General features: G+C 41.6%; 2 protein-coding genes across 8 annotated transcripts in view; one reads left to right on the top strand and one right to left on the bottom strand.

The window, feature by feature from the left end:
• CRBN (cereblon) overlaps window positions 1-1,865 on the top strand; it is a 104,448-nt gene extending 102,583 nt beyond the window's left edge. For all 4 annotated transcript variants that reach the window (XM_027121438.1, XM_027121440.1, XM_027121441.1 and 1 more), the window contains one exon: window positions 139-1,865. In XM_027121438.1, coding sequence (XP_026977239.1) covers window positions 139-319 — 181 coding nt within the window. In that variant the 3' untranslated portion in view covers window positions 320-1,865. The remainder of the gene's footprint in view (window positions 1-138) is intronic.
• Window positions 1,866-2,535: 670 nt separating this feature from the next.
• Window positions 2,536-20,322, bottom strand: TRNT1 (tRNA nucleotidyl transferase 1). 4 transcript variants are annotated; one of them, XM_027121446.1, is made up of 8 exons: window positions 20,304-20,322; window positions 19,042-19,216; window positions 13,049-13,242; window positions 9,800-9,938; window positions 5,796-5,922; window positions 4,351-4,544; window positions 3,454-3,707; window positions 2,536-3,260 (listed from the first exon to the last, which is right to left on the bottom strand). In XM_027121446.1, exons 2-8 carry the CDS (start codon window positions 19,187-19,189, stop codon window positions 3,012-3,014), a joined length of 1,305 nt encoding a protein of 434 aa, XP_026977247.1. In that variant the 5' UTR covers window positions 19,190-19,216; window positions 20,304-20,322; the 3' UTR covers window positions 2,536-3,011. The 4 variants fall into 4 exon arrangements, with proteins under 4 accessions (XP_026977247.1, XP_026977245.1, XP_026977246.1 ...); XM_027121444.1 differs by lacking the exon at window positions 20,304-20,322 and adding an exon at window positions 19,590-20,259; XM_027121445.1 differs by lacking the exon at window positions 20,304-20,322 and adding an exon at window positions 19,848-20,259.
• Between the last annotated feature and the right edge of the window lie 1,292 nt (window positions 20,323-21,614).

The following is a 21,614-nucleotide window of genomic DNA, read 5'->3' as shown; positions in this document are numbered from 1 at the left end:
GGAAACTATATAAATCCAAACTCAGTATTCCTTCTTCCCATTCTTAGAATTTGGCTCTAAGATCTGTCTTCCCAACAGGTTATACAGTGATAGGCTGGGATACACAGCCTCAGCTGATACCTTTCCTTAATTTTATAGGTTCGCCTGGACCATTGCCCAGTGCAGGATCTGTGCAAGTCATATTGGATGGAAATTTACAGCCACCAAAAAAGACATGTCACCTCAAAAATTCTGGGGTTTGACTCGATCTGCTCTGCTGCCCACGATCCCAGACACTGAAGATGACATAAGCCCAGACAAAATAATACTCTGCTTATAAACGAATACGGTAGGGATAAGGTTCCTTAGCAAAATCGGTATTCTAACATCAGGTCTGCTTTGGAAATTACTCCTTTTGATGCATACCGAAGTAAAAAGCGACATTACATGGAAGGTTGCAGTTTCCTAGTCAAACAACAGTATTTGAAGATTTAGACTAAAATATACTATTGAAGAGGATGAAAAGCAGTCTAGAATATGTGGTCGGGAGTTATCTGTTTTAGGAGCTTGGTGCTCTTATTCTGTGGGATCTGACAGGACATGAAGACATCTGTAAAACAAACTGGTGAGAGTATTTCCTGCAAAACATACCTGAAATTCCTATAAATTCTTATAATGTGAGGGTTCCTCACTTGATCCTGATCCATGGAACAGAATGGCACGTTTGTATCAGTGCTCCAAACAGCAGAAGTTTCCAAAAGCTAGAGTGCCAAGCACTAGTACTGTTCCTTTTTGAAAGAGGCAAGGCAGTGTGTATTATTTTAAAAGGGCTTTGTTCTTTCTGATTTTCATCAGTACTTTCAAAATTTACAAATCAGTATCTCAGAGAAACTAAAGAGTTACCTAATACACAGTTTGAGCCCCAACATGTTTGTTAGTGAAAATCGTATTTTGTGTTTTTGCTCAGTGTTTGGTTATTCTGTTCCAAAGTTTCATTTGAACCTAAGACTACTGTGGAACACAGACGCTAAAACACGTCCCCTTCCTCCAAGTGAGATGTGCTAATGTATTTTATAGGCTACTTTGTTCAATGTAAACTAAAGAAACTCTGTAAGTAAACTGTAAGAGCAAAACTAAATTAAACATGTTCTTTTGTTTAAATAATGTAAAATATCTACTCATAAGCAGATAATCTAGGTGTAAGAAATAATTCTTAAGGTAAAGTTCTAGACAGACTGATTTGCCACCTACCTCTTTGCTTATACATTCAAGGGGTTTATTGGATACTTTTACATTTGCGTAATTTTGATGTTCCTTCACTGCTTTACATATTCATTGGGAGAAATTCAGCTAATCGGGTACAATGGATGTGGCCAAAAATGGACTGTTAAATTTCTCGTTTGAATTTGTCAATATTTTCTTCTTCCAAACATGCAATGGTTTTGACTGCCTAGCCTGGAATCGGCAACCGAGTATCATGTTGCACATTTATGTAAAGAGAGTAAATGAAAAGCAACTCAAGAACGCTGTCGGTTTTTTAGCATGTGCCCCTTCTGTATTCGATATGCCTAAGCTTTACTTTGTTAACCTTGGGTTTTTAATGACTCTACTATTTGTTCATATAGTCAGTCTTACACTGAACTAAAACGTCCTCTAAAGGGGATTCCAGGGAGTTCTTTTCAGTAGCACGGCACATCTCTTTATATCTAAACCAGGTGTAGTGAGGGAACATTTGGCCCCCTGAAGAGTGTAATCTCAGAATGTTCTATATTATTTACTGACACTTGCAAATAAAATTTCCTGGTATATAACAACACGCATATACTATTTTAAAGTCTCTTTATACATGATGAAACCAGACCTCAAATCTGCATACTTCCTATATAGCAACAGTACGAATTCTACAGTGTTGGTTCCAAATATGTATCTTAAATATTTCAGTGGGTTATAAGACGTTTAATTACTGACCTGTGTGCAGTCGTTTCTGAGGCTCCCTTTCTTGCAACATAGCCCCTGTTTGTACACTGTCACACTTCCTCTTAGCAGGGCTTTAACAGAAATATGCTTTTCAAAATTGTTTTATCAAGGTCCAAAATTGCTATTTACCAGTAGCGCACAAAGATGCTCTGACTGGCTACACAGAAAGGAAAATCATAAAATGTCAGAATGAACAATACTTTGTGCCATACACCTCTTCACCCACTGCGAGCATCTAGCCTCAAATCTTTAAAGAGCAAAAGGCCATAACCTTTATTTTACTTTAAAGCGACAGGAGTACTGTCACTATGTATATGGCACCTGTCATATACACACACACACACACACACATATACACACATATATAGATACCCACATTTATCTTCCAATTCCTCAAGACTAACCCTCAAGCTAATCTTTCCCGGCTTAGCAGGAAGTTACGGAAATTGTTCATCATGGCAGAGAAACGTATCAACTACACTAAAGTACAGCTCCCTAGAACAAGTCCTGAGTGTAGGAATGACGGCCACCTGGGACACATCTGATCTTCACATTTTATATACGCAAATTTGTCAGCTATTTTCAAGCACAAGTTTATTCTGGAATTCAGATAAAAACCGACACTTATCATACACAATTGTTGTAGAAAATTAAACCAGGTATTTCCATTGCAAATACTAAGAAACACCTTTTTCAAGACAGTTACCACGTGTTAGGATTAATCTTAGTACTGCCCTATGCAAAAAAAAACCAAAAAACCCGCTTTTTTAAAAAAACCTAGACAGATTAAGCGAAGCCAACTCCTTTTTTTCCTCAGTAGGAACTATTCCAAAAGAATTACAAGGTTCAGTGATATAAATCAGATTAAGAGGAGGTAGACTTTCCTTTAATGCCTGAAATACAATTATATTTCACAAAATAAGACCTTTACTCTTCTGAAGAGATCCTCTAAGCTGGCTTTTATTCCAGTCTCTTCAATCTCACTAAGGGGGGACGGGAAAAAACTAGTCTTACCAGAATGTTTCTGCTTTTTTAGTAGCCAGCTCTCATCAAATTTAGGTCTTCTTTATGTAACTTAGCAGTTCATCTTTTTCCATTTGGTAACCACTTTTCTTCCACTGTTCTCTCAACTGCTGTAAGAGAACCCCAATTTCTTTTCCGGAAGAAATGCCCACTTTTCTGATGTCATGGCCACTTACAGGAAACGGAGGAATGGACCACTGCTGCATTTCCTTCAGAAGACCGTGCTCTCCTTGGTACTTGAGGAGTTCACACACACGAGCAGTTGCATCGGAGTCTCTAGACTAAGGGCCAAAGTCAAACATTACCACACTTGCTAATGATCTTATCCTAAAATTTAAATAAATGCTCAATGTGAAATTTTTCATTTAAAATAAAAGGAATTCACATAATACTTTGTGGGTCTTAGTATTAATAAATGTGTTCCACAATTAGCAAAGATGATTTATATTCTGACCAAGCCCAGAACATACTTACATCTATAATGAAGTCTTGATAGGGTTTCAAAGGTTCTGAACTATCTGTTGCTTTAATTAAATCTTTCCTGTTTTTAACTATAAATAAACCAAGATTCTTCTCTTCTTTTGAAATCTTCAACCTCAGATCCAATTTTGTGACATCATCCTGTACTTTGAACAGTGAGGTCAAGAGAGTCATTGGCTTTGGGGAAAAACCTTCAACATTTTTACTGACTTTGTTAAATTCTTCTAAACTTGCACTAGCAGGTAAGCCTGTAGGGACAAAAGCATTTTTAACCCAGTTTTAGAAAGGATAAATTTAATAAAATAAATTCATATCTTAAGCAAACACTGTTTCCGTTTGCAGAAGTGCCCTGGCCCCAGGGCTCACTATGGGTCCAGTGTGCTGCTCCATCTTACAGATGAACCACTGGTACACTGTTGCTGCCCTCTCCCACATCGCAAAATCCCGCTGTTGCTTCTGAATATTAATTTTAAACCTAGTGAACTATTTCCATGTATAAGGCAGGTCTTCTCCGTGCTGTACATGTATTAAAGCTCCTGGAAGCTCTCAGCCCTTCCATTAGACAGATGCCATCACTTTCATACCCCTCTGTTAGATTCAGAAACTAACACGTAAGGAAATAAGGCAAGTCACAAAGCTGCTAAGTGGCAAAGCCTCACTGAAACCCAGGATGGACTGATTCCGGAGGCCACTTTGTTCCACCACAATGTGCTGTCTCTGAGCTGTCCCCTACCTGTGAAAAAACTGTCCTACTCCTGACCTCAAAGTTTACCATCTTTTAAAATACTCCATTTTTCCTTTTAGAATTGTTAAAACATTTTTTTTCTTACGAAATTTTTAAACCAGATGTGTTTCATGGCCAAAAAGGCAAACTTTTTAAGTTGGACTCACCTATGTAAGGAGCCACATCAAGATCATAGATGAGGTGAATCAAATGATTTACGTGGTTACTAGTAAGAATTTTTTTTAGTTCCACCCAAATCCTCTCTCCTGATATTCCAGCCAGGCCTTTTGCATTTTCTGCAATTGCTTCCAAAGTCTCAGGATCGTGGTCACCAGGTGTATCTACAATTTTCCCATAAAACCTACAAAGCAAAAGTCTCAGAGTGTACTACCTCTATGCCAGTGTTTCACCAGAAAAATCTGCTTGTCATTTTACCAGTACTATTGCAGACATCTATTTAATCAGAAACAACAGAGAAGTATTAGGTCTAGGAGGAACCTTAACAACCATCTTGGTCAGTTCACCTTCTTTCTCTTCTCACATGAGAAAACCTGAGGTCCAATAAAGTATAAGTAACCTTCTTAAAGTCAGCAAGAACCAGACCCCCTCCTCACTGCACTTTCACATCACTGACTGAAACGTTAGAATGGCCATCAAAAGAGGTCTCTGAATTGGTACTGACACTGGATGCATAAACCAGAGCAGTCTTCTCCAGGCACTAAAACAAGACTTGAAATGCCACGCTGGAGGAGTCTTAATCCCTCAAAGGTTGCCTGTCTGTACACATCAATACTTTTAATTAAGAGCTTCAAATAAAACAGATCTCGCTGCAGACACGGGAGTGTATTTCATGGACTCTCAGAACTGGAAGCATTAAAGTATACCTGTTTTTACCACTCATATCTTCAAAATTCGTTCATTAGTGATCTAAATTAAATGATTAAATGGCTATGGCTGTGCCTCAGTCTCTGTCCTATTATCTGTAAAGAGAGACGGTTTGCAAACACTGAAGTCTAAAGGGATAGCATTTATTGACAAAATATGTAGACTCTCTCAAAGAATATTCTGAGTGATCCCAACCAGTGAAAAATTAGTATCAGTAGACATAAATTAGCCAGTTACAGTAGTTTACTTAAATGTTAGAGTTCAGAGTTGAAAAAGCATTGCTACCCACAAGACCACCCAAATGCATTTCATACCTTCCCAATTCTTCGGACAGATTTCCCATGACCACCTAAAACAGTAAGCCATATGAAGGCATACTCTGACTCACTACTCTGTTCAAAGCACCTAGCACAAGGGTTGGCTTGTGATAAGCCCTCATATCTGTGTAATGAATGACTGGTGCAGAAAATAATCAAAAAGAAAAAAGACCTTTTTAAAGCTGAATTATTTAAAAGATCATCACAGAAAGGAGCAAATAACTGCTTTGCACAATGAAAAGATGAAGTATCTAAGTATCATGAGTCACAGTATCCTGTCTCTTGGAGACAGGCATTTGGGATGTCACCACTGTGTACAGTAACCTGCTGTGCATTTCACATGATCAGAATTGTGCTCTGGTAATAATATTCAAAACTGTATCATTAATGTAATTTATAAAAATCCTTACCTGAAATATCTTAAAATTCGAAGATAATCTTCTTGTATCCTCTGTTTAGCTTGTCCAACAAATCTAACTTTCTTATTTTTTAAATCTTCATAACCATTAAAATAGTCAAATAAAGTACCATCGAAACCTATGCATTAGAAAAGAGGGAAGAAAAATCACTATTAACAAATAAGAACTGGAAAACAATGGCACATATACAATGGAATATTACTCAGCCATAAAAAAGAATGAAATCTTGCCATTTGTGACAACATGGATGGATCTCGAGGGCATTATGCTAAGTGAAATAAACCAGACAGAGAAAGACAAATACCGTATGACCTCATTTTTATATAGAATCTTAAAAAAAACAAGCTCACAGAGAACAGACTGGCGGTTGCCAGAGGTTGAGGCCAGGGGCCGGTGCAGTGGGTGAAGAGAGTCAAGAGGTGCAAACTCCTAGCTATAAAGTAAGTAAGTTCTGAGGAGGTAATGCACAGCATGGTGACTATAGGTAACAATACTGTATTCCATATAAGATAGAAGACCTTAAATGTTCTCATCACAAGGGGAAGAAAATTCTGTAACTATGTATGGTGTCAGGTGTTAACTAGACTTTTTGTGGTGATCATTTCTTAATATATACAAGTAGCAAATCATATTGTATACTTAAACTAACATTGTATTTCAATTACTACCTCAATTCAAAAAATTAAAAGGAACTGAGAAAAAAATTGGAAAACTTAAGGAAATTAGCTAAAAACTATCACAAACAGTAAAAACTAAGCAAAGTGAAGACTTACAAGGTTGAAATACAGACATGAATAGCATTCATCTATATCCAGTATCAAATGGAAGATATAATGGAATAAAAGGCTGCATTTACACCAGCAATTAAATACACTCAATAAACTAAACAAGACCTATGCCAGTATGAAGTGGGCTGAGACAACATCAAACAAGCTAATTTTCAAGTGAACAATGGAAAATAAACAAGAACTGCCAAAATAATCCGGAAACAATACACAGTAGTAAAAACTCTCTGGAGAAACTAAGTACTAAAAGTAATAAATAATAAACCATAGGGAACAATTTTATAATACTGAAATAGGGATGACCTTTCGTCATCCCTATTGGTAAAATATAATTACCAAGAAGAAACAACAAAACACAACACCAGAGCCTTCAAAGAAATTAACAAATCCAACTACATAAAACATCAGATATGGCTGCATAGCAAAAAAACATCACAATGCAAAGCATTAGATGACATACTGGGAAAAACACATTTCAGTCTATCATAGAGACAAATGGCTAATTTTGATAATCTACAGAAAGCTCTTAAATAGAAAAAGACCACATAAATGGAAAAATGAGCTAAAAATATATACAAGGAAATACAAAAAGCCTCTTTAAAAATGAAGATTTTCAACCTTAGTCATAAGAAATGCAAGTTTATGAGACACCATTTTTCAGCTTTGTATCAGCTTGGCAAGGATCCAAGTCTTATTACACTGTCAGCAAGGGGACAGTAAATCTGATGGTGACACTTCACCATGCAGCCTTTTAAACTTTGCGAATTTTGAACCATGTGAACCTAATATCCGTTCAAAATGTTGTAAACCAAGTTCTACCACGATATGCTCTCTCACATGTTGAACAAAATGAAAAAAACCCAACAATTTTAATATAAAGTGCATAAAACCTCAGGTATGAATAAAGTGATCAATTCATCCCAGTTATCCCAGGACCTTGCTGATTTTAAAACCGAAAATCGCAGGTCTCAGGAATTAGTTCAGTCCCAGGCAAACTGAGACAGATGGTCACCCTGAGAACTAAGGAGGAAAAAGAGAAACACTTCGAGCAAAGACACAGGTATCATTCAACCACCCAAACGGGGAGCTCTGTGAGCCTAAGAGAGACTTCACCTCGTGGCATCACAGAAAGGAAGCACTGCCACTACTACAAAAAATAACCACTTGTCATTTTAATTCTCTTGAACCTGAGTGCTCTTTGATTATCCCAAATGCAAAGACACTGGTAAACTCAGGCTTAATACTTGCCAAGCTCTTTTGGTTGATGTGGCATTTTGACACTTAGAGCCAATTTATAAGGCTCCAGATTCAGAAAGATACAGCAGGAAATGAAAACAAATAAACAAACAATTACGTAAAGAGACAAAGATAACCATTACAAAGTAGAACATAAATGTGGTATATATCTGTCTCTTCATGTTACTTCTCTTAATGAAGAGACTCAACTTCCTGGGGAATGTGGAAATAATAAGATCTTTTTCAGTGAAGGGAAGATCAAATTTGGAGGAAAAAAACATAGTGTGACAAAACGGAAAATAACGGTTTGAAAAGCAAAGTAACCCTCACCCCCAGAACCAGGAATGCTTTATCTGATAAGGCTTGAAAAGTCTGGATGGGAAAGTGGGCTAAAGGTAAGGATTACTGAGTATACATCAGTGTGTACTTTGTTTTGCTCTGAATACCCTTTTAAAAAAATGATGAATAAAAATGAGAAATAAAGCTGTGTTGCTGAGCATAATGTGGTGGTTAAGGATGTGACCTCTGGAGCCAGGCTGCGTACGTTGGAATCCTAATTCTCCAATTTACCAGCTGCAGGACTTTGAGCAAATTATCGTGAGTTAAATACCAGGAACTACTCATAGGGTTGGTGGGAAGATTACATTTACGTGATGGGCTTAGAACAGTGGCTGGCACATTATGAGGGTTCAGCAAATGTTAGAAAACAGTAGTACCAATAAGAACAGTTTTTATTTTTATAAAATAGTATCTTGAAAAAGACTATTAGTTTCTTTTAGTTCTGTCTGCATATGAGAAGCTAGTTGTAAGATTTTTCATACACTGCACTAGTTGGAGCAGTTTAAATAAAACTGGTGTAAGAAGAAAATTAACACCTGGAGTTCCACCCCCTAATGGAGAGAAAGCATGCCTCCAGCTGGGCTGCCTTTGTTCATAAATCACCCAGGCTTCTGAAACCAATCAAGGCTCTCCATGACTTGAGCTCAAGTACTTAACATCTCTGAGTCTGTTTCCTCATCTGTCGAATGAGTTTAATACCCACTTTATGGAACTTTTCTGAGAATTAAATGAGCTAAAGTATATCAAGTGAGCACTGATGCGCCTCGAACCGAGTAGGTGCTCTAGAAATGTTATTTGGCATTAATGTAATTAGCAAGAGATCCCATCTGGGCCTACAGCCCCCTTCCCCATCCCACGAAGTGGAACCCACTGCTTCATCCTTTCACAGTTACCGTGCCCCAAAGTAGGTTACGAAGAGTGGATGCTCCGTCTCTCTTTTCTAATCCAGAGATTTAAACCTAAAGAGCTTGTCTAAAATTTAAAGGACAAAAAACAATGCTTCAATTGTGCACCAAAACACTAACCTAATTCACACCTACTCCCATTATGATTCGCACTCCTTTCATGAACAAGTTAAGCTGAGATGATACATAGGTTCCCTCTCACACGCCAACTCTGACGGAGTACAGACAGTTCCTGAAACGCAGTGCTACAGAAGACTGAAGTGGTGCTCGGCACACGGAGCAACAGGCAACGGAAGAGGTGAAGTCACTGACCAAGTGCACCACCGGCACCAGCAGAGAGGAAGGGGTGGAATGTGCGCACAGGAAAGACAGAGGAACAGGGGCACAGCGTGTGTGTGTCTGTGTGCACGTTTCTGACCCGAAACCTAACATTTTTAGATGCGATTAATAAGGTGCCAGGCACTGTGCCAGGGATTCGCCATGACCAACTCCTTTAATCCTCACAACAACCCTGCAAAGGAAGCTAATATCACCTTCCTCATTGTACAGCGAGAGAATGATGGAGTCCGAGGAACCCAGGGATCTCAGCTCCAGGGCCGTCTTTAACCAACAGGCTGTCTCTTAGAAGAAACTAATGCAACCCCTCACGCTGGGGAACGTTTCCAGGATGCAGGTTTCACTCAAAAAGAAGGCATTTGGACTGAATTAAAACATTATCTACATATATTACCTAAAAACATAGAATTTATAGTGAGATCTCTGCGTTCAGCATCTTTCTGCCAGTCAGTTGTGAATTCGACCTCAGCATGTCTTCCATCAGTGGCAACGTCAATCCGTAGTGTAGTTATTTCAAAATTTTCTTCATGAAGCTGGAAGTAAATATATGTTTTTTTAAAATTTGTTTTTAGTATCACTGGATGAATTGAAAATAACATGTTAGTCCTGACAGGTATCTTCTTTCTTTTTACAGTCAACTAGTGCACATATACCTTGAGATAGGAAGACACCCACAGTATTCAAAGATAGATCCAAAGAATATTTTTAAGAAATAATAAACCCATCTTAATTAAAAAAGATGAGTCTGACATATAAAAATGGCATGTCTGACAAATCATGTGGCAGAAGGGAAGAGCCCTTAAAAACAGTATATTCTGGTTCTTCAATTTCAAACCAGACTACTCTTTGAAATATTTTTTAACAGCTCCAGTTTGCAAAGAGCTGAATATCAATTTACAGAATATATACCACTGAGTGAAGGACTGACAGAGGAAGAAATACAGGTACCACACCCTGCAGCTCCTTTACTGGTAATCATCAATGAGGTTAAAATACAGTGCCACATATATCTTGGGAAGAGAGATTACCTCCAGCTGGGAAGAGGTGGGTAGCCTCATGTTAGAGGGACATGTGGTCTTAGCTTTGAAAAATAAGTAGGATATGTACATGCAGATGTGGGAAGAAGAACATTCAGATGAAGAGAAAAAGATGACCAAAGGCACAATGGAGAGGAAGAGGGATACGTGTAAGAGAAAGCACACTGCACAAATAGCATATCAGCATGTAGGGGAAGACAGCAAAGGTCGCTACATGCCAAGCAGTTCGGAATCTCTTCATTAGGAACTGAAAGTCATTAATGATCAGTAAAAGTCTGTTCTAGAATTCCTCTCAACCTCATGCATATTCTTCTCTACAAACTAGTTCTCACTACAGAATTCCAGAATCAGGAATTTGAGGCACAAGTTATCCCAAAGAAAAGGGTATGAAATATGAAGACTGCTGAAAATCCATGCAAGAAAAAATTAGACCTCCACAGTGACTCCCTCACCCAAGCAGAGAAACAGAGATTAACCAGAAAGGCTGACTCCAAAATAATCAGAACTTGGGGCACCAGACACGTGACCATGGGAGTGATGCACCACAATGAAAATAACATGAAGAAAAACCAACATAACCCCTATCCCTTTCCCCGCTTGGTTTTCAAAATGCTAACAAGCAGGCTTATTCTAACCTGGGTAACACTGGAGGATTCCTCTGACGTCTCCTAATGAAAAGTCCTCCTGATATTGACAGTGGTGGTCCCATAACTAACTCGCTGACGCTTCCCACACAGAACTACAGTAAAGTGCTCAGGTCATTATGCACACAGTAGATCACCCAAACATAAAGAGAGACCGAAAAATACCCACACCGAAGGAAAGCCAACAGCAAGACAGAACAAGCTCAGAGGAAATAAAGACACAACTACAGTAAAGTGCTCAGGTCATTATGCACACAGTAGATCACCCAAACATAAAGAGAGACCGAAAAATACCCACACCGAAGGAAAGCCAACAGCAAGACAGAACAAGCTCAGAGGAAATAAAGACATTGTCGAAGTACCTAAAATTGATGCCCTAAGGGAAATAAGAGAAGATACTGCATCTGAACAAGAACAGGAAGCTTTCAAAAATACTGTAAGAAAGACCTCTTGAAAATTTAGAAGACAGCAAAAGTTGCCAATACAATAGGAAAACTGGATGATCAAGTTAAGGCAATCTCAAAGTAAAATAAAACAAATGAGAATATAAAATAAGAGACAAAAGATAAAACTAGGAGATGAGCCCCCATGGTCCAACGTCCAACATCACAGGATTTTCCAAAGGGAGAGACATTTAACAAAGGGGATGACATCATGAGGGGAACACAAGGGGGCCCTAAGTGCCCTACACAATGAATGAAAAAATAAATCCGAGCCAAGGCACGTCATCTTGAAATTAAAAACACCAGAGATAAAGAGATCAGAAAGGCTTCCAAGAGGGGAAAAGAATAATAATAATCAGGTCTCAAACAAAGGAGAGATCCAAATGAGCTCAGACTTCTCAGTGGCAGCACTGGAAGGTAGAAAAACAAAGCCTTTTTTACATTTCTGCCTGAAAATAATTCCCAGCCTTGAATTCCACAGCCAACCAAACTATCAGATCAGTGTGAAGGTAAAATAAAAACATTTCACACATGGAAAGCTCTCTCAGGTTACCAAAATGAGGGCATAATCCAGGAAAGACTACCACGGGGTCAGGAACCAGGAGGTCTGGTAAGTAAGAGGCCAAGGAAGCTCACAAGATCTGGTGTGGGGAAATCCCAGGACGTGAGTGGGGAGCCGGCCTAGGACGCACAGATGGGAGAAGACAGACTGCAGCCGGTGAGCTGGCTCCAGAAAAAGGAACTGAAACTTGACGTGGTGAAAGCCACCGGGAGGAACTGCACAGCACAGGATGAATGAAACAGCAGCACACGAGAGCTGTGTCAGAGAACTATGCCATTAAATGCAGGGAAAACCCAAAGCACGGAACACGAGGAATGTAGTTGAAACACACTGCACGATCTAGCCATAAACAACAGTTATGAACTGATTTAACCAAAAATTATGGCATATATGTACTGAGAAAATGAGGGAAGGAGCATCGTATGTGCTTGCTGTTGAGAAGGGTGTGATAAGAAGGCTCAATCACCTTCCCTGCAGGAAGTCAACAAGCAACATCTTAAGACTGGAAATTTAAAATTGGGGCTTCCCTGGTGGCGCAGTGGTTGAGAGTCCACCTGCCGATGCGGGGGACACGGGTTTGTGACCCTGTCTGGGAAGATCCCACATGCCGCGGAGCGGCTGGGCCCATGAGCCATGGCTGCTGAGCCTGCGCGTCCGGAGCCTATGCTCTGCAACGAGAGAGGCCACAACGGTGAGATGCCCGCGTACAACAAAAATGAAACACTGGAGCGTAGAAAGGTCTTTTTTAGAAATGTGGAGGGAAAAAGTAACTACTATAAAAATAAAAGGGCCTTCAGCAAAGGAGGATGCAGGATTTAATAGAGGGTAGAGGAGACTGACTTTTTTTTGTTAAACTAGGCTTTTTGTTATTCGCTTTTTAAAAACTAGAAATGATCTATAACAATTCTTTAACTTACCAAAAAAGGCAATGCAGTTCCTGTCAAACTTTTCACTCACCCTGGCAGTGATTGTCCCGTGCTTTTCTCCTTTGTTGTTGATCATACGAATGCCGACCGACTGAAACAGCTCCTTCATTTGAGCAGGGGTAGCAGTGGTAGCAAAATCCACATCCTGCGGCTTTACCCCGCTTAATAAATCCCTCACTGCTCCTCCTGCTATTCTTAATTCATGATTTTCTTTGACAAATAATTCTGAGGTGAAAAAGAACGTTTTCTGTTTCAGAGTGTTTCTTTTAAGTGCAGAAGTACAAGTACAAGTTTTCCCATCTACTTGGGACAGCAGAGATTACTGAACTCGGCCTTTTTACATAAAAATTGGGAGATCAAGGCCCACAGCAATGAAGTGACCTGACTACAGCGGAATGCCTCTAACAAACATGAGAAGCAGGGAACGTGCAGAATTTCTTCTAGGTTAATTCGGAAGGTAATTTAGAATTCCACAGTGCTTCAAGGTCATCAATGTAAATTTGAATTATTACTAAAAAGTAAGGTGAATAATTCCGCTCTCTCTCTCCCTCCGGATTTATGTGCATACTTTAGAATTGTGACGTGTTCCTGCACATATTTCTCTCTGTGTATTGTGCTGAGGCAACATATTCATGCAGGAAGCCATCAAACATCAGTCGATCACACCACACACGATAAACGTTATAGCTAAGAACCCTTCAAGAAATAATCGGCATCTGATGTCTGAAACCAGCTCAGAGCTCTTCTATGGAGAAGCCATATGACACTGGGGCCACCATGAGGACCTGAGTCCAGGACACCCAAAGCAGGCAGAGGACAAGGCCGAGTCCACCACGACCACCCATGTGACTAAGGGACACCACAGGGACGCAGTGAGCATGACGTCCAGGACCCGGCCTGACACCACCACCCATGCCTTGGTGTTGCTATGAGCTGGACACGCATAATGAGGCCCAGGTGGCCTCCTGTGGACATAACCGTGGCAGAGAACATCCACAGCAGACAAGGCCACCCTGTGACCAGGATCAAGACAACTTGTCATCATGTCTGAACAGATGAGACACAAACACTGTCCAGACAGCACCCTGTAACAGTTCATACGTGTGATACTCTTAGTTCCCAGTCAGCGTTAGCCTCACACTGTGTATGTAGGCTTCCCATCTTCCAGGTAAGAATCATTAAGACAATCACAGGTTAACCCCTGCTTCCTGACACCACCTGATGCACAGCAAAGCCCCGCTTCTTCAACTTGCCCCAAAAACACGTGATTCAAGCTCAAATCCTACAAGACGTCCTTTCTACACCCCTGTTACTCAGAGGCCCCAAGGTGCCCCAAGGTTCCCCATGGTCAGGGCTCCCCGTCTCGGCGAGGGGTGCTCCTGCTGGCCTTTGGCAGGAGGGCGCTGACCTGAGCGTTCGGCTAAAGGCATCAGAGCTCTAGCAACACTAATCACAGCTCAAAACGTCATCCTCCGTCCCCATGCCAGTCTCTGTGCTCTTTGTCATCCTCCTCCTCTGCCTGTTCTTCCCAGGCCTTCCAGCTGCAGACCTCTGCAGACTCCCTAAAATGATCTGCTAAAAAATAACAATGGTTCCCTCCCTCTACCTTCTTGCCTTAACTAAAGGCTCTCCCACAGGGTTACCACTTCCGTGAGTCCCCTCCCAGAGGAAGTGTGCAAACTCCTTTAACTCCACATTTCCATTCAAGTCCCAATGAGTCCTTAAAATGAGGTCCATGGCCCCTTAAACTAAAATATAAAAATATTAAAATAAAAATAAAATAAAATATAAAAAATCATCTGTTAGTCCAAAGTTTTCCTGAGACTTAGAGAGGTAAGGTAAGAGTTTCATGAAATAGTACTTACCCTTACTATACATACCATGCAATCTAATCTATTCTATTCTTTATCTCTTTTCCTCTATTTTTTAATGCTGGTCATGACCACTAAGTTAACTTTATGACCCACTAACTGGTCACACAGTGGGGAACACACACTGACCCAGCTCACCCTTACTCAACTCCTGCGATTCAGTTTAGGAAGTCTCTCCTCGTGGTGGAGTAAAGTGAATTCCACCTAAGCTAGGAGAGCAGCCTACCTTTAATTACATTAAAATTACCTGTTTATGTCTCTGTCTCCCCACTTCTCAGAGTAGCAAACCTATCTCACTCAACTTTATACCAAACTGGCTCACGATGGAACTGAACTGTGATACACAAGCTTAAGAAAAAGAACGAAAAGAAAAAAAAGAGGGATCGCTTCACTGAAAAGTATAATTTTTAAAAAGCTTTTCTTCCTTCAGCTTAAGAGAGTACATAAGAAACTGTTGGAATGCAAAAAAAGGGCAAGTTTTACTTTCATTTGAACCTACTTTAAGAGGATGAAGGTCAAGGCTGAACACAAAGATAACCACTGTTTTGAGATTCTCAAGCTCCGTCTACTAAAATAAAATTGTAAGTTCAAAGTCACCCAGTGTATTAACTACATTACAGAAAAAATATGTTCCAGAACTCGGAGTAATCTATTCATCATTTTGATTAGCCCTATGGAAATGGATAACTATGTCCAAAAGTTCTCACAATCCTAACATTTTGATATAAATGAGAATGGCACATAAAGGCATATGTACGTGCCTGTGTGAAAGAGCAGTCATAGAAACTGCAAGAAAGGCATGATTTTATATTGACCCAAAACAGTAAGGCTTATCCAGCTTAAAGAGGCTCCTTTTTCCCCTCAGTTACTGACATCTTCAATCTTACAGAAACAAGGACACATTCCACATTCCAACAAACTTCGTAAACTACATACATACTCAAGTGAACATAACACCTCATACAACTAAATTTAATTGTAAATTCAAGCTTAAGACTCATGAAATGCAGTATCTCATCATTCCAAATGGTCTTAATTTGTGTCAGCTGCCACAACTGATAGCAAGCTATTATTAATCAGTCTGAAGAGCAACCAAAAGACCAAGACATTAATTTGTCAGAAAACTTGTAATTGTCTTCTATCTTCGAAATTTTATTTTAATTTTTAGTCTAATTTTCATTAACTGCTTCACTTTACAATTTTGAGTTTTGAGTATTGGAGGTCGTACGGATGGAGAGCGGGCAGGAAGTGTTAGTAAAAAGACCACTACACAGCACGACTGTTACTACCAGAAAACAAGCTATCTGTTCCTTAGCGTTTCTAGGAACTCCCAAACTTCAAGAGTGATCAGCTATTCCAACTGTCCCAAATGTTAATACGACTTGGGGACATCACATACCTAAGCAGTTGCGGATAGCTAACCATGGAGCACTATCTCCCAGCAACCCCGGCTTGTCCACTAACCGTGTAACTTATGCAAAAAGCACTAGGTTTGGAACTTCAGTCTCATGTATGCAATGAAGAAATAATCTTATATGCCACTGGTATTATATGGCTGTCCTTAGCAAAAGGAAACATAAATTACATGACATAAACTGACATTATAAAACGCTATATGAGCATAATACACTGTCCTAATCTCCCAAATTCTTGCACGCTGGGAACTAATTTTACATTTGGCAAAACAGCTATCATGATTTAAGAACTGGTACAGTATGAAACTGCACAGCATCACAGCCATCTTTTTTTTCCTTTGTGTGTTTTTGTGCATTGTTTTCATACAGAACATTATATTTTACCAGAATACTCAAGTCTTTAGAAAGTAGCAAAGATCAAATAAAACTAATTACTTGATTTTCTAACCATTGGGCACTGCACTAAAAGATTCCATTCTTACCAGTTCCACTATAACCTAGAAAAATGCAATCTTAGAAGATGCCCACGCTCCCATTTGCCAGTCTTTCGAGGACCAGACCACTGGGCAAATACTACCACTCTCTTACCATACTATTCCGTCTCTAACTTCCTTAGGACTTCACCACTGAAGGTGGAGAAAACTCAGCTCTTGAAGTCAGCGTTAGTAAGCCAAATGCAACTGTTAAAATAAAAAATGTTCAAGGACCTACAGTAATCAACATCCACACCCTTGTTTCCAAAAGAAAAATGCATAAGGATCTGAGATAGGCCTCCAAGAGTTAATTCCCTACATCCAGTCATTTGGCCCTTACAATGTTAGACGGGAAGAGTGGGCACTGGGAAAGGCATGTAAAGAAAGAACAAGCTACAATCCAACTCAAAGCTGAAGCTTCTAGACATGAGCCATACAAACAGTGGCCACACGTGGTTCCTGAGCACTGTGAAATGCAGCGAGTCTGCATTATGATGGTCTGTGCGTGCTAAGGACCAGATTTCAAAGATTTACAAGCAAGAGAAGGAATTATCTCACTCATAATTTTTACACAAATTTGACATTAAAATGATGGTATCTTAGATATACGGAATTAAATAAGTTGATGTACTAAAAATAGTTATTAAAATTCATTTCACCCATTTCTGTTTTTTTAATGCGGTTACCAGAAACGTTTATGTAGCATATGAGACTCACTTCTATGGGACAGTGAGTCTCTAGCATTTTTCACTCTAATTAAAAATCACGGGCTTCCCTGGTGGCGCAGTGGTTGAGAGTCCGCCTGCTGATGCAGGGGACACGGGTTTGTGCCCCGGTCCGGGAGGATCCCACATGCCGCGGAGCGGCTGCGCCCGTGAGCCATGGCCGCTGAGCCTGCGCATCTGGAGCCTGTTGCTCCGCAACGGGAGAGGTCGCAACAGTGAGAGGTCCGCGTACCACAAAAAAAAAAAAAAAAAAAAAAAAAAAAAATCACAGCAAAGCATCTGCTTTAGGCCCTCCACTTCAAGACTATGAAGAACCTATAAAAATCAACAAGTTCTGGACCATTTACCTCTGACATACACCTAAAAAAAAATCACCTTATTTCAAGCATAGGAAAGTAGCTTTGTCAACAAGCTAATGCAAGGAAAGTCATTTTAAAGCAATGGTTCCTCCACCTTCTGGTCATGAGAGTTTTTATCAAAATTTATAAATGCCCATGCTCCCTAGAGATTCCGATTCCAGTTCAGTAGGGCAGGAGTGGGACACCAGCACCTGTATGTTATAAAATGCTTCCCAGGTGAATCGAATGGACAGCTCCCCAGGTGAATCTAATCGACAGCCAGGGTGGCAAACCAACAGTTAAGGTCATGTTTCTACATCCATACACCTTAATATATTTCTGAAGGCGTGACTAAGATACCATAGGCTTTGAAATGCAGCTGTGTGCACTGCAACAGTAGCTAATACTGAGAACCAACATAAGAAATGATAGTACTGCGGCAAGCAAGATGAAGCTGCTGTAATCCGGCACTTAGCTCAAGTTGTTTCCTGTATTCCTTCCAGATAAGTTCTGCATGTGCACAAACGGACGTAACTCCCACTTCCTTCTACCTTCAGTTGTTTCACAAAGCACTTATACCTGGGGTGGAAATATAGCTTAGCGGTTACAAGCTGGGTTCTCAAACCAAGACTGTACAAGTTCAAAATCCAGCTCTCCACTTATTAGCTATAAAAACGTTGGAAAAGCATTTCACATTCCTAAGCCTCTGTTTCTTCAACTATAAAACAAGAGAAAAAGTACCTACTCCATAAGTTAGTAGGCCCAATTCTGTGATGCATATAAAGTACCTGGGTTTTGTTTTTTTTTCCGGTACGCGGGCCTCTCACTGTCCTGGCCTCTCCCGCTGCGGAGCACAGGCTCTGGACGCGCAGGCTCAGAGGCCATGGCTCACGGGCCCAGCCGCTCCGCGGCATGTGGGATCCTTCCGGACCGGGGCACGAACCCGCACCCCCTGCATCGGCAGGCGGACTCTCAACCACTGCACCACCAGGGAAGCCCAAAAGCCATGCTTTTTAACTGCAATCATTATTTGCCTCTTCTCATGATTTGGCTATAGGTTTGGATTACCCATGCATGGTAAACCCTGCTTTCATTAGCTTAACAACAACAAAAAACCATGAATGTTGGCTAAAAAACGTTAACCCTCTGCCTCTCCATTTTTACAGGCTTCCAAAGCAAGAGGAGGCATCCTAATCTCTCACCTGTCAGACTCTTCAAGCCTTCTGTGAAAAGTGACTGGAACTCTGGAGACTGCAACTTCATTGTAAACAGAGAGTGCTTCAGAAGGAACAGTCTACTCCAGCTGCAGCTCAGCAACTGCCTGCGCCAGGGACCCAGGCACCTCAGCATCTGGAGATAAAGTCACCAACCACACATCTACAATACAAGCAAGCATGCCCAACAATGAAACTTCCAAGTGAAAGACAATAAAGGGATATTCCGTGATTTTACTTATCAACAGAGAGGGACATTCATCTCCTGTTCAGATGAGAGACTGAAAAAAGCGACAATGGGAGGGAGAATTACAGCTGGAACTACGCTTGTCGTTATCCGGTTTTGCACTCATGAAGCGCATATTACTGATACTACACCCGCATATGTATTTTACTGTTAGGGTGCTCTCCCGGGAGGTGGTTTAAAGCGTGAGGGCTGCCAAGAACAGTGGCTCTAGAAAATGTAACTCAAAGACGTGCAGGAATACTTGGTCTTCTCCAGAACAAGTCACGGTCACATACTTGCCCACACGCACCTGAGACTTATGACCCAGGGATATTTCCTAGGCACTGTAAAATAAGGCATTCCCCCATGACCGGTCCTTGCTCCCGGCTTCTTCCTCATTCACCATCCGCCCCTCGCATCACGTCTCCTGAATCCCACCCATCCACACCCCGCCTTCCGTCCTCCGTCCTCCCACCCCGCTTTCCACATAAGGTGGGCCTCCGTGAGGCAACAACAGAGCTCAAAGTGACCCCCAACGGAAACCACTAGAGAAGAACCATCTCTTTACTTGGAAAGCGGGTTTCAAAGGCGCTTCCCACCAGAGGGCGAGCTCCCCTCATCCAGACCACTGGGGAGGACAAACACGGCGCTTCCTTCCACCTCCGATTCAACTCAGAAAAACCCAGGGAGGGGGGATCCAGGCCCTGAAACGGCGTGTCCCGCCCCTCCCACGACAGGTGCTGGACAGAAATGGGAGACCCTCAGAGGCCCGGCCGCGAGGAAGGGAAAGAGCCCGGGGAAAGCCCGATGAAGCAGCCCGCGGTCAGCGAGACGTGGCGGACACGCGGCCCCGCGACCTCCACGTCGGGCTCTGTCCCCTAGTGCGGAAGAGGCCTCTCACTGCCCCCGGCACCAGCCTTCCCCAAGACCCGGCCCGCGCGAGAGCCCGCAGGCAGCTCGCGTCGTCGCCGCCGCTCCCCCTCCCAGCGGCGCGCACCCGCAAATACCCCGCGCGCCCGCTCACCGGCCCCGCTGCGCCGTCATCGCCGCGCGCACTTCCCGGCGGCAGGCGAGGGGACGTCACTGACGCGCGCCGATCAACGGCGAATGGGAAGTCGCAGCAGGCCGTGGGCGGGGTCCGCGCAGGCTCTCCCCGGCCCTTCCACCTCCCCGCGGAAGCCGCTCGCTCGAGCGCGGTTCCCCAGCTCCTCCCAGGGCTAAGCAGCCAGTCGTCGCTCCTTGGGCGACCCGAAGGACCAGGGTCTGTACACTTGTTTTAATTACGTCTCACCGCGCCTCTCTCTGGCCCTGAGGTAGTTAGGCGCCCATCTGCACTGCATACCTGTGTGACCTTGGTCGAGTGACCCCCGGCTTCCTTTGTAAAATGAAACGATCACTAGAACCTCTCTCAGGGTCTTGTCAGGCTTAAATGTCACGTTATTCCCTAGTAAAGAGGAAGTGCTCAGTAAATGTGAACTTGTTATTGTTGCCTGCTCCCCGGTTCGCACTTGACTCATGTTGTTATTCTATACCTTATCTCACACATTTTTTAAAATACACGTACCTAGACAAGACCTAGGCAGAGGGTTCGAGAGACATTCGTTTCAAATTAAAAGCCTCCGGTCCGTTGAAATTTCTGGGCATATTTTAATTTTCCCATCTGAGGTTTGTAACCGTTGGCTTTCATGGTCTGGAGACTTGTGCAGCTCTAGAGTGAAGAACTTGGATTTGATTCAGTGCTTTCGTTTTTCGGAGAGCAGAGAAGAATGAAGAAAGTGGCCGAAGAGTGGGAGGACAGCCCTAAATTCTTAACATGGGAAACTTCCAAGAAGTTTTCCAATAACCTAAAAAATAACTAAAATCTGCATCGTGTAATGTCGTTTTAATATTGTAAGTGTAGTCTTTGCTTTAACTTTAATGTCCCTAAAACTGTCCTAGAAAAATTCATATGCTATGGTATTTCTGTGGCTTCCCTTGATGAGACCTCTTATCTTCAGAGGGGTTAAGCGTCCCATTTTGAGGCACATATGACTAGCCTTCCAAGTTGCCACTCAGAGACAAAGCATTGATTCAATCCAACTCCATAACACAGTAATGAAAATACATATATATATACGTCTCCTAACTAAGTTGGCCAAGAAAAAAATACAGAGAGCATTTAATGTAAAAGAGACCATCAATGGGGACTTCCCTGGTGGTACAGTGGTTAAGAATCTGCCTGCCAATGCAGGCGACGTGGGTTTGAGCCCTGGTCTGGTAAGATCCCATATGCCGTAGAGCAACTAAGCCCATTCACCACAACTGCAAAGCCTGCACTCTAGAGCCCACGAGCCAC

The sequence above is a fragment of the Aethalodelphis obliquidens genome, unplaced genomic scaffold (assembly GCF_003676395.1).
Source record: "Aethalodelphis obliquidens isolate GAN/ISIS:26980383/991018 unplaced genomic scaffold, ASM367639v1 scaffold22, whole genome shotgun sequence".
In the NCBI taxonomy this organism is placed as follows: Eukaryota; Metazoa; Chordata; class Mammalia; order Artiodactyla; family Delphinidae; genus Aethalodelphis; species Aethalodelphis obliquidens.
Note: the sequence above shows the minus strand (reverse complement) of the source record. Positions and strands in the feature narration are given on the sequence as shown.

Coding starts and splice junctions, on each gene's coding strand:
- TRNT1 (XM_027121446.1), bottom strand. CDS start 19,189: ATGCTGAGGTGCCTGGGTCCCTGGCGCAGGCAGTTGCTGAGCTGCAGC. Junction 9,939..13,048: donor ACGGGACAATCACTGCCAGG/GTGAGTGAAAAG, acceptor ATTTACTTCCAG/CTTCATGAAGAAAATTTTGA. Junction 3,708..4,350: donor TGATGTGGCTCCTTACATAG/GTGAGTCCAACT, acceptor TTGTCCCTACAG/GCTTACCTGCTAGTGCAAGT.